This window comes from Mirounga leonina, unplaced genomic scaffold (assembly GCF_011800145.1).
Source record: "Mirounga leonina isolate KUSES-001 unplaced genomic scaffold, KU_Mleo_1.0 Mir_195, whole genome shotgun sequence".
In the NCBI taxonomy this organism is placed as follows: domain Eukaryota; kingdom Metazoa; phylum Chordata; class Mammalia; order Carnivora; family Phocidae; genus Mirounga; species Mirounga leonina.
The window spans coordinates 768,741-785,792 of NW_023270490.1; the positions used below are offsets into that span (position 1 = coordinate 768,741).

The 17,052-nt window shown below is 41.0% G+C and overlaps 1 protein-coding gene and 1 long non-coding RNA gene across 12 annotated transcripts in view; one reads left to right on the top strand and one right to left on the bottom strand.

Annotated features, from left to right (window-relative positions):
- STAU1 (staufen double-stranded RNA binding protein 1) overlaps positions 1-17,052 on the bottom strand; it is a 54,729-nt gene that overhangs the window by 17,922 nt on the left and 19,755 nt on the right. For 7 of the 11 annotated variants that reach the window (XM_035025363.1, XM_035025361.1, XM_035025365.1 and 4 more), the window contains 4 exons: positions 14,500-14,656; positions 12,389-12,527; positions 10,306-10,492; positions 744-842 (listed from right to left, as the gene is read on the bottom strand). In XM_035025363.1, coding sequence (XP_034881254.1) covers positions 744-842; positions 10,306-10,492; positions 12,389-12,527; positions 14,500-14,656 — 582 coding nt within the window. The remainder of the gene's footprint in view (positions 1-743; positions 843-10,305; positions 10,493-12,388; positions 12,528-14,499; positions 14,657-17,052) is intronic. The other 4 variants (XM_035025368.1, XM_035025369.1, XM_035025370.1 and 1 more) reach the window with 1 other exon arrangement.
- LOC118023950 lies at positions 14,053-15,836 on the top strand. The gene is made up of 2 exons (XR_004682946.1): positions 14,053-14,361; positions 15,654-15,836. It is a non-coding gene; the product is annotated as an uncharacterized LOC118023950 (long non-coding RNA).

Genomic DNA, 17,052 nt, shown 5'->3' on the forward strand with positions numbered 1-17,052 from the left:
CTCACTGGGTCCTTGAAGGAAACATGTCCTAAATGTACCTTACTTTCCATATTGAACTAACAGCCCATTAGTTATGGTTTTTAAGACCATAAAGTCTCCAACAACAAATGAAGTTATCAGAGAGGTGATCTACAGGGCAAATGCTGGACAAGGACAAAACTGATGTCCTTTTAACTCCGATGTATGATTCCTAGGGACTGTTAAGGAGATTAATGTTTTGGGAGTAACAGTCTTTTGAGAGTCTTATGAAAACAATGGAACCTCTCTCTAGAAAACACAATCTTCAAAATCATTCTGGGAGGCTCGCAGACCATCCATGGACTGTCTGGAGGGGCATGGCAGCCCCTAAATTAGCAACCCCGAAGAAGAGAATCAATATTGCTTTGCTAAGGGGCGCCTGCGTGGCTCAGTCGGTTAAGCGCCTGCCTTCAGCTCAGGTCATGATCCCAGGGTCCTGGGATCGAGCCCCGCATCGGTCTCCCTGCTCAGCAGAGAGCCTGCTTCTCCCTCTCCCTCTCCCTGCCTCTCTGCCCACTTGTGCTCTCTATCTCTCTGTCAAATAAATAAATAAAATCTTAAAAATATATATATATATTGCTTTGTTAAGTATAAAGTCTGAGTATTAAACCTGAAGGTTCACAGGTTTGTGATGATAATTCCAATGTTATTTAGGGAAAAAATCATCCCAATGGTGAATGCCAACAGTATTTTACAGTGCAGTCCTACTTGTAAAGCAAGCTTACCTCAAAATTCACAGGCAAGTTCCGTTTAAGTGCAATCTCAAACACTTGACTGATTTCCGATTTATTGAGATTTTCTTCTTCTGATTCTCTTCCATTCACCTAAAGAAAGAATAATTGTTTAGTAGTTAACTCTTATTAAAAACTGTCAACATCCCAGCTGTGATAAACCTTAAGCACTGAACCTTGGCTTCATGGAGTGAGCACTACCCCAGGGAGCAAGGCCACCTGTGTGCCATGTGGCAGTGAATTTAAAGGTTAAAAAAAAAAAAAGTATTATTTCACACTTGGGTCAGCTTGTACCTTGTAAATCCACCACAAACAACCCCACACCTAACAGACTCAGGGGTATGAATCAGCCTCAACATGGCGCAACCACACGCCCACAGCTGCTCAGGAAGAGTGACAGACTCCCAAAGCCTTCCCTGAGGACCGGCGAGCCACATTCTGGAAAAAGTCAGAATACAGACAGCTCTGTGTGGGACATGGCAAGTTCAAATAGAAGTCTCTCCATCTAAGTATGCAGGTGTCTCATTTGGACAAAAGTCCCTGGAAACCCACTTTTTAAAAAATGGATGCAATGGAACAAATTATGAAATTGTGTACAAAATCTTTTCCTCACTGCTGCTGGCCAAAATTCAAGTGCAAACTAATCAAGTCCACTCAACAAAGGCTGAGACTCCATCTTTATAACAAGGTTCATTTACAGTCCTCCAGCCAGGGCTGGGATTAGGGAGGGCAGAGATCTCAGTGCGAGCTGATAACCGACTCTATCCACGCAGTGATAATGAGAATCCAGATAAGCTCAGTAATAGCAATGCCCCCCTCCTCCCTGCAAATTGTGGCAAGAGAGCTGCATTTTTCTTCTTATTTCTTATTATTGTGACTCTTTTATCAAAGAATTTGTAAAAATCCTATTTCTAAGACTAGAACTTTCTGACAAGAACCCATGGCTAAAACTATCCAGGATTTTATCAGTTGTGCATTTCTATACGTTCATCAGATAGATCTTACACCTCCGTGTATCAGTATTTCACATTATAATGGAAAAAAAATAAAACTCTTAAGTTAAAAATATTAATACCATCAAGAATATAATCCTATACCAGTAAATTCATCCCAGACACTCTCTACTTCTCTCTCCTGTCATGATGGCGGCCTTCTCCTTCTAGTCGGGTTTCACTTCACTCTCTGCCTGGTCAGAACTATTTGCATAGCATTTCTGGTGGCTTTATTAACTTAAAGATACTTTTATTCTTGTTTAAATCCTAAACGGAAAGAGGGCCTGACTTTTTATGAGTGAATCTTTAAAGCCAGAAATCTTCAAGCAAGACACCTTAGAGCTCCGTGGAGGTTTGGTTTGAAATTTATTTTTTAAACAAGTTTTAAACTTAAACAAACAACCACCCTGCATTTTAGTATGTTCAACAAATGGTGCTTAGAAAAACAGATTTCCACATGCAAACAAAAACACAACAAAAAACCACCTATACCATATACAAAAATTACCTCAAAATGGATCAAAGACCTAAACATAAGGGCTAAAATCATAAAACTCTTAGAATATCAGGAAAAAGCTTCATGATGCTGGATGTGCCGGAGACGGAAAACAGAGGCAACAAAAGAAAAAGCCGATAAACTGGACTGCATCAAAATTAAACACTTTTGTGCATCAAAAGACGCTCTCAAGAAAGTAAAGACGACCCACAGATAGGAGAAAGCACATGCAGATCATAGATCTGATGAATTAATATCCAGAATGTAGAAACAACTCAACAACAAACAACCCAATTTAAAAATGGGAAAGGGACTTGAATAGACATTTTCTTAAGAAGGTAGAAATGAGTACATGAAGAAGGCTAACGAGTACATGAGCTCAGTATCACTCATCATTAGGGAAATGCAAGTCAAAATCACAATGAGACACCACTTTGCACCCCTTAAGAATGGCCAATGAAAACAGCAAGTGTTAGCAAGCACATGGAGCAGTGGGAATCACAGAGCATTCCTGGTGGGAATATAAAATGGCCCAACCTCTGTGCAAAACAGTGTGGTGGTTCCTCAAAAAGTTAAACATAGATTTACAGGATGATCCAGCAATTACACTAGCAGATATGTACTCGAAAGAACTTAAAAGAACTCAAACAGATACCTAGACACCTATGTTTACAGCAGCATTATTCACAGTAGCCAAGAAGTGAAAACAACCCAAACATCCAACAACAGATGAATGGATACACAAAATGTGGAACGGTCACACAATGGAGTATTACTCAGCCTTAAAAAGAAAGGAAATGCTGACACATGCTACAACATGGATGGACTTTGAAAACATGATAAATGAAATAAGCCTGACAAAAGATGAATATCCACTTATATTAGGTATCTAGAATGGGCAAATACATAGAGACAGAAGTAAGATGTTCCCTGGGGTGGGCGGGGCGGGGGGGAATGGAGGGGAAGTTATTGTTTAATGTGCAGAGTTTCAATGTGAGATAAAAAAGTTCCAGAAATGGGTAGTAGTGACAGTTGCGCAACACTGAGAATATATTCAATGCTGCAGAACTGTGCACTTCAAAAATGGTTATAATGGTAACCTTTATGTTATGTTTATTTTATCTTTAAAAAGCAACTTAAAATGTTTCGTACCAAATATTAACACACTAGAGATTGTCAACACATTAACTTATGCTAAGAGGTTAACTCATTTTTGTGCACAATTAAGGTTTATGACAGCTGTTTATTTGATGGATATCCACAGGGTTTTTTTTTAAGCAGATGAGTTAAAACAAAGGCTCCACTCGGATGCTAAGTAACTGTTAATGCAACCAGAACAAAATTTAGAAATAAACTGGGTGCTGAGGCTAAAATAAGACTTCAGCCACCACGCATGTACTCCAATTTTCAAACCTGTTGTTCACTTTACCAGCCCAATTAGTTTTAACTTTTAATTATGACCTATTTCAAACATTCAGAAAAGCACAGATTAATAATGTAACAGGCAATTGTGCTAGATTTAACAAATGTCCCAACATTAAGAACTACTGACATTAAATTTTAATTTTTTTAAGGAAAACAACGAAGCTCTCCTCACTCTCCTTTCCCGGCAGCCTTAATCATGATTTTAAAATGGGAATGTATCTTTCTCACAGCCATGTTTTTTTAGTGGACGAAAACAATATATGATATATTCTGTGTTTTGAAAATTCACATAAATAATTTTCACTGATTTACCTTCAAAAATACTCTAAAATTCAAACTTACAAGTTTATACTAATCTAATGCTACTTTCCTATTTTATATATTGAGCTTCCACATAAGTCTGATGGAAAACAACAATCTACTGCAAAAATCTAAACTGTAAGCCAGTGTTTCTTAACCACAGCAGCATCAGGATCACTTGGGAGCTCTGCAAGGACAGATGCTATCTAGATTCCTACTCCAGATGAGGGAACTTAAATTTTTTTCAGGTAGGGCTTAAAGATCCATTTTATTTATAGTACTTTTTTTTATTTTTAAAGACTCCAGCTGATTTTACAAGCAGAGTGGAGATTCATTGCTCTAAGCCATTGTTTCTCAAGGGATTTCAATAGGGACAAAGCAGCCAGTAAAATAAAAATGCAAAACAGGAAACAAAGATATACATTTACTTGGAAGTGAGATTATGTTGCTCTTTTACATAATTTTGATATTATCTGGAGTGAACAAAATGTTGCAATGGGAAAGCAGCAAAATGAGTCAAAAACAAATCCACAAATACCATTCCCAGTAAAATGGGGAAAGTGTAGTGGAGCCTTAGTCTTACCTTCATGAAGTGGGAATTACTGTTAACATCAATTCCATAGTGTATGGTTCAGCAATAAAATCTAGGCAACATTAAGAAAAGAAATAAACACTCTGAACCATGCTTAACCCTCAGTATGCCAGAAAAAAATAGTCATCTCACCGTTTACTATCTGGCTCCAAGAGACTCTTTATTTTTCTCTATTTAGTCATTTTACAAATAACATACAGAATAAAAGGACAGTAAGAATCTTTTCCTTAGAGATTTTAACAAGAAATTAAAACAGCAGGGCACCTGGGTGGCTCAGCTGGTTAGGCGTCTGACTCTTGAGTTTGGCTCAGGTCATGATCTCAGGGTCAAGGGACAGAGGCCCACATGGGGCACCTCACTGGGCGGGCAGTCTGCTTGAGATCCTCTCTCTCCCTCTGCACCCACCCCCCCCCCCCCCCCCCCCCCCCCCCTAAGCCAAACTAAAAAAAAAAAAAAAAAAAAAATAAAAAAAAAAAAAAAAAGAAAAATTAAAATAGCAAATCCAAGTTTTTATTCCAGGTTTGTAGTCTGGAAAGCATTTATGTACCCCAAATGGGCACGGTCCTTCAAATGCAGCTAACTGCTCATCTGCTAGCACGTCTGAACCAGGAGCACAGCCCACCTGTAGCAATGCCATTTTTCAAATCCATCCCCAGTGGGTTCTAGCTTATCATAACCTCTGATTCTTCTGGTAGTGGTATCATCAGAACACACTACTTGTGAAACTGACTCATAACTGTATCAAAGACAGAACAGCCATCTTCTTTGCTCCCTAACTACAAAATGCTTTCATTTTTAGATCTGTAAACCCCGAAGGATCTAATGTTTTTTCATTGTCTTATCATCTATATTCTCCTAATGACCTTTGTACACACACCTTTTGCATTTGTCCACTTATTTTGTGGACCATAAGTGGTGAGAAGTAAATTCTGGTGGCCAAACATGATAAAAATTAGAAGAATGCTGTCACACATACTGTTTAAAAAATCAAAACAGGATGTTCCAGATTCTTGTCACAAAATAATGTGTGACGATGTCCTTCCTGTTGAATGGTCAGAAAAGAATACACATTTGCTTTTCATACACCATAGAAATACACTGTTCACTTGCTGATTCTTGAGTTTGGGAGAGCTTATCTAAGATACTGTCTGAAGACTCAGTCTGAGATTCGCTTAAACTCTCAATCCCACCATCACCACTGCAGTCTAGGGCCCTGCTGTCCCTCTGCTTTCATCTTCCCGCTTGTTTAATAACGGGAAGGTCTTCCTCTGTCAACTTTCTTCTTTTTGCCATTAGAGGCAAAGAAAAATTCTAACTTCCCACCTGAGTTCAAGGAAAGCTAAGTGCACAGGAAAAAGATGGCGTCTCCAGTCTTCTGCATCTTCTTGGAAGGACGCGCTGCATCGGACAGTGCAGCAGGCACAGCAAAGGATGGTGGGACGAGGAGTTATTTCACTACTGAGCAGCCACCCCGGGATGGCATCATAATTCCATGTCCTCTTATCTGAGTCTTGCTCAGCATGTTTAGGAATGGATTACAAAGAGTGCTGAAATGATATGTCGGATGACAAAGAGCAGAAGGTCTCAAGACAAAGGAAAATTTAGATTCCCTAAGGAGGAGATTTACAAAAGGGTCCAAAGGACCTATGTGATCAGTGTAAGACAGAGTGAGTTTTATTCTATTTAAAAATGTAAGTATGTTTTCTCTTTGTAAGATCTCCAGAAAAGAATACAAGTCATGCAGTATCACTCCTTACAGAGCTTGAAAAAGCAGCTCAAAAATGAAAATTGGGTCTAACGGACCCTGACAGAATAATGAAAATCAAGGTCTCCAATTTTAGTTTAAGCCCTGGCCCAAGAGAAGATAAGACTCAAGACCAGAAGAGCTGCATGTATTTATTTTTACACTAGTATTAAAAAAACCCTTCAGACAGTACAATTTTTTTAAAAAGTCTGTCTCCTACCACTACCACAAAGCGAAAACTACTTTTAAAGCTTGATACAGCCTTCAAGACAGAAACTACGTGCAACCAAACATATACATATGCAAACATACATACACACAGTTGGCACTTTTATTTACTTAAACACAAACAGGATCACACTAGCTACAAAACTACAGCTCTGGTTCTTGATCGCCCCCCACCCCTTCCATGATGCAGCTCCTTTCATGCCTATGTGTACAGATCTACCACACCCTGGGCCTCCCTCCTACAAATGTAGCTGTTTAACCACTTCCCTACCCGTGGACATTCAGCTAGCTCCTGTTTTGTCTGTTACAAATACTGTACCTATTAGCCATCTTGCTCCTGGCAGCTCAGACACTGAGTAAGTCATTTTTTATTACCACAAACATTAGATTTAAAAACCAAAACAAAAAACCAACGGCACATTCCCAACGCAGGACCCTTACACAAGCTGCTCCCGCACTTCTGCTTCTGTCTGGTCTCGGCTTCAACGCCACTTCCCCAGAAGGGACTTCTCTAAATGCATCACCCTCACTTCCCTCTAAAGGAGACAGCTGGGTACCTGGCTGGTGCAGTCGGTTAAGTGTCCGACTCCTGGTCTCGGCTCAGGTCGTGATCTCAGGTTCGTAGGATTGAGCCCCACACGTTGGGCTCCACACTAAGCAGGGAGTCTGCTTGAAATGCTCTCTCCCTCTTGCTCTGTCCCTCCTGTTAGTGCTCTCTCTCTCAAATAATTAATAAATAAATAAATAAATAAGACATCTGATGCTCTCATAATGCTTGCTACTTCCCACACTAGCACTCACTGCACTCTGATGATTCTAACGTTAACATCTGTCAGCTGTTCGATGAAACCCCACCAGGGAAGGGAAAGGGCTGTGGTTTTTCCTCAGGGCCTAGCACGATGCCTATCGTCAAGGGACCAGACTATATCTGCCTTGTAGGCAGAAATTGCTGTCTTTATTGGCCATGTTCTAAAGAAGATGAATTGATCCACCACACAATCACATGCCCTACAAATCGTCAAAAGCAAAATGAACAGTTTGTTTAAAATTATAATCTCCAATCCTGGCAGGCCAGGGGCAAACACGCTGCTCACACCCTGTTGGCAGAGGTCTAAAATGGTACCATCTTTCTAGTGGGGAACCTGGCCATATACACTTGCCATGCAATTCAGCTCCAGGTCCATGGCTCATAAAAAGGCATAGACATGAGCAAAGATTTAACTACAACAATGTTCTTCACTACCTATTTTCTAAAAGGAAACACAGTAAACAACCCAAATAACTAAGGCTCTGTTGAAAAAATAAACTGCTATGTTCACGCAGTGAAACACTTTGTAGCTATTAAAAACTGCTTAGATGCCAGTTGAATTTGAGTCCTCCAAGGAATTATAAGTAAATGGCATGACAATGTATTCATGATAAGCGGTTCAGTGAAAAAAAAGTGGTTACCATATGATATCACCCCACTTCTGTTAAACAGACGGGTGCATGTATTTACTTATGTATGCACTGACATCCACCAAAACGTTTTTTAAATCTTTATAGTTCACATGCATTAACTCTAAGTAAAAAAAGGTAAACATACCTTCTAAAAATGTCCCTCCTGGGGCACCTGGGGCTCCAACTCTTGATTTCAGCTCAGGTCATGATCTCAGGGTCCTGAGACTGAGCCCCGAGTTGGGCTCCGCATTAGGTGTGGAGACTGCTTAGGATTTTCTCTCTCTCCCTTTCCCTCTGCCCCTCCCCACTCACTTGTGCACTCTCTCTCTTAAAATTAATTAAAAAATAAAAATGTCTCTCTCTTTGCATCCTACTACCCACCTACCCAGGAGGCCTGGTAAATCAAAGGGCAGCTCACCGAGGCGGGAGGCTAAGTGTTTCATTTATTATCTCAAAGAAAGTCTGATTCGACTCAATGATTCTTATTTCTGCAGCACTGGTTAAGCCAGTCTCAGCCATTTCTGAAGGGTACGGTCTCTGTTTCAAACCATACAGAACTAGAACAAGGGCACAAGGAGATTTAACGTTACTCTCAGCAAAGCTCTGTGCAGATGGCAGATGAGTGCGTGAAACTGAGCTCAGGAGAGCGAGTCCACTCCAGCCTCTGCCCTCAGGCTGGAACTGACCACACTGCTCCAGGGCCATGGAGACACCAATGGGCACCTGCCCTTTTCAACAATATGGGGAGCACTTCCAAGCAGGATTCAAAGTGGAGCAGCTGCCTGAGGGGGAAGCACTGATAATACTTAGGACCAGGGGTTCCCAAACCCTGATCGAGCTTTAGAGTTACTCCAAGAGCACATTTAAAAAGAAAAAAAAAAAAAAAAAGGCAAAAGACAGACTCCTATTAGAATCGTGTGGGTTGGACCAAGGAATTTTTTTTTTAAACTTCTCAAGTGGTTCTGAAGCAGACAGCCCACATACCAGTGTTCAGGGATCATTTAACAACTGCTGGCTACAAAAAACTGAGAAATAACTACCCCATCTGACTCCAATTACATTAGCACCAAACTGAAGTAAAGAAATGCAAAGCCTCCAAAATGACTCAGATTACACTACCGACTGTCTCTAACAAAACTCACCAGTAAGAAGCTCATCCCTTTAACTTCATGAAATCCCTCTCTTCTAAATTACAGTCCCTTCTTTTATTTGGTCCTCATTGGACCCTGGAAACACATCATCTCTGTTTTAAAATGTGTGATTACACTGGAAAATGGAAACACACCATAATGAAAAATAGTCACTGACTCCCTAAGACCTATGTTCCTATTTAGTCGCAAGGAGTTAAAAACCTATTCCTACCAAGAGATTTTTAAAACGTGGCCCGCAAATTCTTTGACACTCTTCTCATCCAGAAGTGGGGTTAACACTGTCAATGTACTAAAAGCAACTGAACTGTACACCTAAAACAGTTAAAATTGTGAATTTATGTTGTGTGAATTTTACCTATTAATAAAAAGGAAGGTTCTATATTTCCTCCCTTTGAATCTGGGCTCTGTGCCTGCTTGACCTGTAGAATATAGCAGAAGCAATGCTGTGGGGATTCCTGGGCCTAGCCCTTAAGAAACTGGAAGCTGCTTCCTTTCCTGTCTTCTAGGATACTCACTCTTGGAAGCCAGCACCATACCATGAGGATGGGGAAGCAGTCTCTGCATAGGATAACTAAGAGGGACGGAGGTGCTCAGGCCAGAGCCCCTGCCGAGCTCTCAGCCAACAGCCAGCACCAACTTCCAGCCATGTGAGGGAGCAGCCATCTTGAAAATGGATCCTCTGGCTCCTGCGGAACCACCTTAGCCAAAGCTATGTGGAGAAGAGACCAGCTCCCATGCCAAGCCCTGCCTAAACTGCAGATATGTGAGCAAAATAAATGCCTAGAGGTGGTTAAGCCACTAGGTTTTGTAATGGTTTGTTATGCAGCAATAGGTAACCGGCACTTCAACATAATAGAGTAGCTGGTCAAAAAATGGCTTTAGAAAATTCTCTAAGCTGGTACCATAAATTGCAGTAGATTCTAACAAGCATAATCTTTTGCACCGAAGAATTCATCAATACATGTACTTCACAATTCAGCTGAGTCACAATCTACCATGTTCACTCAAAACTATACCACAGAAGAAAAAAGAAGGCATCTTTCTTACTAAAACATTTTTTAAGGGGGTGAGGGGGAAGGCCAGAAAACTACAGAGCAGCACAGAATCGTGTAAGCTACCAAATAACAAACATTATGGACAGCTCTCATCTCAGAAAAAGACCCCAAGAGGACGCCTCTCCGCACCCACCTGCTCGCCTGGCCGCCTCCCCTCCGGCCTCTCGGGTGGGGGCTCACTCTGCAGGGTCCTCAAAGCTTTCGCAGCAGCGTCGTGTTTCGCAGCCTGCCTCGTCTTGCCTTTCCCATTAAACTGCTGTCCTCCCACAGAAAGCTCAACTTGATAAAGTAAAGGTGGTACTGGAAATGGGTAAAAGTACCTGAAAGTAAAAAGGGGGTTAGCAGAGTTACAGTCTCAGATCAGTTAGGTCACCTGTATGTTCTCTGGCAAATTCTGGGTCTTTCCTTCATCATGGGACCTAAACCACATCAGGGCTTCCTTGCCATTAAGGACTCCTCATCAATATACAGAGATTTCGTAGGCTTACGCTGGATTAGAATTGGCACACAGGATGAGCAAATACTGTTTAGGAAGCAACCTTATGTTTCACAGAATGGACTAGCTTACAGATTACATGAGTTCAATTTATAATGCTAACCCGAATTTACAAAATCTAAAATGAATTAGGCTTTGGCTGAGGTAGTCGACTTAACTTGCTCTACTTTCTCAGATCTGAGAGTCACACTTGCCTGTCTCCAGAAAAGGCTGGGAATTTTTTAACAAAAGTTTTTTTTTGTTTTGTTTGTTTTTTCTTTTTTAGAAAGGCCCCTCATTTCTGGAAACCCAACAAGCCTGGGAGAGCCTGGCTTCTTACATTTCAGAGCCTGTATTTTTCAAATGGCTTTGCCTCCATCCAAGTCAGGCAGGGAAAGGAAAACTTCCATTCTGATCAGTCTATCCACTCATGTCTCAGGACTGCCAACAAGAGGTTTTTAATACATGATGTTTTCGGGTTTCAATTAGTATTTTACTGCACCTGTACTCCAAGGCTATTACACAGCACGTACGTTCAAAGTCAAAAAGTACCCAATAAGCAGTAATTAGCAAATCTAGGGGTGCCTGGGTGGCTCAGTCAGTTAAGCGTCTGCCTTTGGCTCAGGTCATAGTCTCAGGGTCCTGGGATCGAGTCCTGTGTCAGGCTCCCTGCTCAGCGGGGAGTCTGCTTCTCCTCCCTCTGCCCCTCCCCCAGCTTGTGCTCGATCTCTCTCTCTCTCTCAAATAAATAAATAAAATCTTAAAAAAAAAAAAAAGGAAAAAAATCTATGGATGCTGAGAATCTTTTTTTTTTTTTTTAAGATTTTTTAATTTAGTTATTTGACAGAGAAAGACACAGTGAGAGAGGGAACACAAGCAGTGGGAGCCAGAGAGGGAGAAGCAGGCTTCCCGCTGAGCAGGGAGCCCGATGCGGGGCTCGATCCCAGGAGCCTGGGATCATGACCTGAGCTGAAGGCAGAAGCTTAACCACTGAGCCACCCAGGCGCCCCTGGATGCTGAGAATCTTGATGTTGTGGGAATCATGCTCAAATTAACAAAGCAGTTAAAAAGGTGATCTTTGGGGTGCCTGGGTGGCTCAGTTGGTTAAGCGACTGCCTTCGGCTCAGGTCATGATCCTGGAGTCCCAGGATCGAGTCCCGCATCGGGCTCTGCTTCTCCCTCTGACCCTCCCCCCTCTCATGTGCTCTCTCTCTCTCTCTCTCTCATTCTCTCTCTCAAATAAATAAAATCTTTAAAAAAAAAAAAAAAAGGTGATCTTTAACCAAATTTTCTTGGGGCATAGCCACACTGCTAGCTAGTGAGGAATATGCTCAGGCCCTTGCTAGCGACAAGAGTTTTGTTTTTAAAGATTTTACTTATTCATTTGAGAGACAGACAGACAGAGACAGAGAGAGCACAAGCAGGGGGGAGGGAGAGGGAGAAGCAGACTCCCTGCTGAGCTGGGAGCCGGACGTGGGGCTCGATCCCAGGACCTGGGAATCATGACCTGAGCTGAAGGCAGACGCTTAACGACTGAGCCACCTAGGCGCCCCTAGCGACAAGAGTTAAAGAAGCATTAAGACATACTTCCAAAAGTACCAGCACAATTAAGACTGACTTCAACATTTGGCAAGCCTAAATATGACCAAATCATTATGTGCCCCACAATCTACAGATTTTATTCTTCCATGTCAAAAATGAGATATATTTTCACCTGTATTTAAAACAAACAGACACATACCTTGGGGGATAAGCACCTCCTCTCATGTTGTAGTTATAGGTGGACTGCATCCGAGAGTAAGGGTCGACAGGCTTATACATTGGTTTTTTTCCAAGTTTCATGCACAGTGCATTTAGTTCTACAGTAGGGGTTATGCTTTCTGCAACACATAATCAACACAGAGAACTGGTTGTTTTCTGACATGAGAATGACGGTCACTAAAATCAGAAAGAATAGCATGCTTTCTACTAATTGGATTCATAATGCATTTCATGAAAGGATATAAGTACTACATTGCTAGGCGTCAGGTCAGGAAATCCAAGAATCTGCTGTGATTTCTAGATATTAATACACAGTCAACAGCACAAAATACACCATAAGAGCTATTACAGGGGCAACAACTAGCACAAGATGTTATCAGTGAAAGCCACACATTCCAGTTATTAGAAATCAGTTCCAACACACATCAAATTCCATGATTAAAAAAATCCCTGTGACTGTCCAAATCCTTTTACTGTTTGGGAATCCTTAGCCAGTATAACTCTGGCTGTACTGACTTGCTGGGCTATTGGCTTACACTTAGAAGTGTGTTGATGCATGCTATTTCACAGAATGATGCACTTACTAAGTACTAAGTGGATGTAAAGCACTGTGCTAAGGGATACAATTCTTGCCCCAGAGGATTCAAATAACACAAACACTCTCAAAGAACTACTATACAACAGGATGTGTGCTATAAGGAAAGGTGTGGAATCACTGAGGAGGAGGCAAGTAAATTGTATCTGGAGAAGTCAGATGAGGGCGGCAAAATATTCAGATATTTCCAATCTCAATATTTACATTGGGATTTGACCTGTGAGAATACTTGTTAGGAAAATTAGTTCTGTTTCCATATAAACAACAGCAAGTATAAGTTATCTCAGAATTATCAACTATAGAAAATACACACTGTTCATTTTCCAATTTTTTCCCCTCAGTTCATCCAGTTCATAAACTGTTAAAAACATGTAATGTAAAAGGAAAATCAGGCTGGAAAGAGCAGTGTCAATGCACAATCACATTTGAAAACAACACCTGCACATCAAACACAGAACAACACTAGCAATGGCAAAGGTCAACTTAAAGGCACACGAAAATCCACTTAAAAAGGCCTCTTTAGGCATTTTATGTACGTAGAGGAAAATAAAAAATGCCTTGATTCTGTACTGTAACTGGTTCAACTAAATTTAGTGCATGAATCAAATCTATAAGAATATCTTTGGGTTTGCAAAATCAGAGGGTCACAGAAGTAACCAGCTTCTCTCTTCCTAACATGAGAATTTTATTTTTTTTATATGATTCATACAGTTGCATTTTAACATAAACTGAATCATCTTCAGAGCAGTTCTGACCCAGAAAATCTACCTGCAGTAGAGAATGAATCTGAAACAACACAGAGAAATTAAAAGCAACAAGAAAGGTGTAGCCGAGATCCCTCAGATTTCTTCCTGTGTACAAAGGGACTGGGATGGCTTCGTGTGTGATGACAGGTAACGTGGCTACAACGGAGCCACTCCCACCCACCGTGGCAGATCAGTGGATCCCAAGCTTTTACCAGATGCTCTTCTCTATCAGTCTTCTCCCTTCTCCGTGGGTCCCTTGTTTGAAGAGATATTGTCTACTAATAGTATTTAAGTGATAAATATTTATTTTCTCATTCTGTTTAAGGATCAGGAGACATGAAACTGACAATCAGCGTTTCTGATCAATGTGTTATAACTGGTATTTCCACACTGGGTTGAAGTGATCCCAGCTAAGGCCTACATTCTTGGCAATCTGTGCCACCTTATCGAGGAACAAAAGGTATTTTCTCTAAGCTTTTCGGAAACCTTGGACATTGTCTGGTGACACCCCCCCACCTCTCAGGACCTTCTCTGCAGATCCTCAGGAATCACGGGACCAGAGACTGGGAACCAATGCTTCAGATTTACAGTATGGTTAAGGATTCTGAAAAGGTAAGTGTTTGCCACTGGTAGTGTAGAAACTGTGCTTTCAAAATCAACAAGTTAGTTAAGAAAGAATTCATATACATACTGAACGGGTACCTCTAAACCCACTTTTGAAAGGAACCTGTCTTGGCCCACGCATAATACCTGGATTCCTTCCTTCGCTACGAAAAGGGCGGACTATGGGTTTAGGAAATTTTGTTCCTTCCAAAGCTTTGGCAGCAGCTGTGTGCTGGGCTTTTTTAATACTAGTTCCTTCAGCTTCCCAGTGCTGATCTCCAAGTGTTAGCTGTACTGTAAACACCTACAAATGAAAATTGTGAGCTCTCAATTCATGATACCTGATGTTGACTATAGTATGTCACGTTGGACCTTGAACATTTTTTATGGCCATGGTTTAAAAGGCCTGATTATTATCTTGGCAATTTATCCCTTCACCCCCATTTTTTGTTGTTTCTATAAACACCAAAAGATACATATATCATTGACTAGCATTGAACAGCATTCTGTGACAAAACTATGCTTTGAAAAATGGGGGTAAGCATAGAGATTAAGAAAAGTTTTCCTGCATATATTAAATATTAGACGTTGATTTTTTGGAAGTCATCCAAATAGAAACTGTCTTCCAATTACTTCTCATGGAAGAAATATAGCAAACTTGATTTAGACACATAGTATCTCATATAAATTAAGACGTTCGTTTTGATGTTCTCATGCGTTTGTGGTCTCTTGTCTGAAAACACAATCCCAGGAGGACAAACACTTGAATAAATTTGGGAATGTCAGCCAGGCTCTAAAACGCTGCCTTCGACTTTGCTAAGATTACTCTATGATTCAGACACTCCCTCCACCTTCAGAAGAAAATCTGATCCACAGTAAGCAAAGATCAAGAAACGTTTCTGAACTCAAGGAGGCATCCAAAACAGCTAATTTTGTCCTCAGCAAATGCTGACAATGGCAAACCTCTTTATTCCTTCTTAAGTATAAAGGTAACCCAAATATACACACTCCATTCTTAAAATTAGGTTATGTTAATCCTATCAGAACTGAATTAATACTCTGTCAAAAACTATGACCCATCATGCCACAGTGATTCTCTAACTTTGGTGCTCATCCAGGAAACTTGGTAAAATACACAGGCCCATGGATTTTGACTGAGGAGCAAGAGGGGAGACCGGAGCAAGTGTATCTTTAATAAGCTCCCCTAGTGATTCTGACGCACTATGAAGTTTGAGACTCACTACTTTGGAATTTAGCAAAACCAACGGGAGCTTTTATTTTTCTGCTTTTCTTTATCACAGGCTATCACTCTGTTTCATCTACAAATAATGTACAGGAGAAATGCTGATGTGAATGCATCTACATCATCTGAAAATGTCCAGACCACAGAAATTTGGTGCCTAGAGGGACGGGTGTGCCTTGCCTTCACAGATGATTTTTCTTGTAGGTCTTAACTTCAGGATTCCCTCAGTACACAGCTTCCACTAAAGGGGAAAAATTAAGAAATCCTCACCCCACTGGAACCATTAGGGGGTCCCCTGAATTAATGCTGCAGTTCACAAGGGTACTCATTCAGCACCAACAGCACGGACTCAAAACAGTGGCTGGCCTGAGCAGCCAAACAGCAGGAGCCTACAGTGCTGTGCAATCCCCAACCTCCAGGGCATTTCATGATCCTTTCACAGAAAGACGCTGAAGGGGAAAAGCTAAAAAGCAAAGAGTTAATTTTATCAACAGTCTCGCCTTTCTCCAGCACTTCCCCCATCTGCGCTGTTGTGGCTCTGCTGCCTCCCACGTGGAGGGCTGGTAGCGAGGTCAGAATCTAGGTTTTCACAGAATTCAAACCATACCACACCACCGACTTTTTAAAGAGTCTAACAGTCACTTAGGAGGGAATAACTTTTCCTCTTTGAATAACTTGAAGGTTAAAAAAAAAGGGGGGCAGTTACAGATTGAACACACAGCCAAATGACCTACAGTACCACTGAAGTTTAAGTGAAAAAGTACGTGTTTCAAAAAATACCAAAAACAGTTAATAAAGGGAATCCCAAAGTTAAGGTCTGCAAAAAAAATCCCGCAGAAGAAACAGAACAGTTATAGAAAATCACTAATTGCCTTCCAAAAGTAAAGAAACACTTCAAATACGATCATGCTTTAGAATAAAACTAGCTTCACATGAGTAGAAATTTCTGTGTTTCTCAAATGCCTAATAATAATAGCTACCATTTCTGCAGCACTTAATAATCGCCAGGCATTGTGCTCCACACTTTAACATACAGTCTCTCATTTAATTCTCACAGTAGGCCTATTTGGGTAGGTCTTATCCCCATTTTACAGAGGAGACTGAGATTCAAAAACAGCAGTAGCTTGCCCAAGGTCACACAGCTAGACGCAGCTGAGATTTAAACCCACATCTGTCTCACACCAAAGGCGACTCACCTAACCACACTATGGTGCCTATTTAGGACTGTGGTCGATGTTGTTTTTAGTCAAACGAAAAGGGAAACTTGGTAGGTATATCATTCAAGGCTTGAGGTCTGCATGTCAAGAAAAGTGACGCATAAAGAGACCAATAACTCATCCTTAATAATATTATCTTTACTGCAAAGCTAGGATCAGAAATAGGAGACCCGATTCCTTCTCTCTGACACCATACCCTCTCTCACACTGCAGCTGCAAAGATAAAGCCAGATATGCACA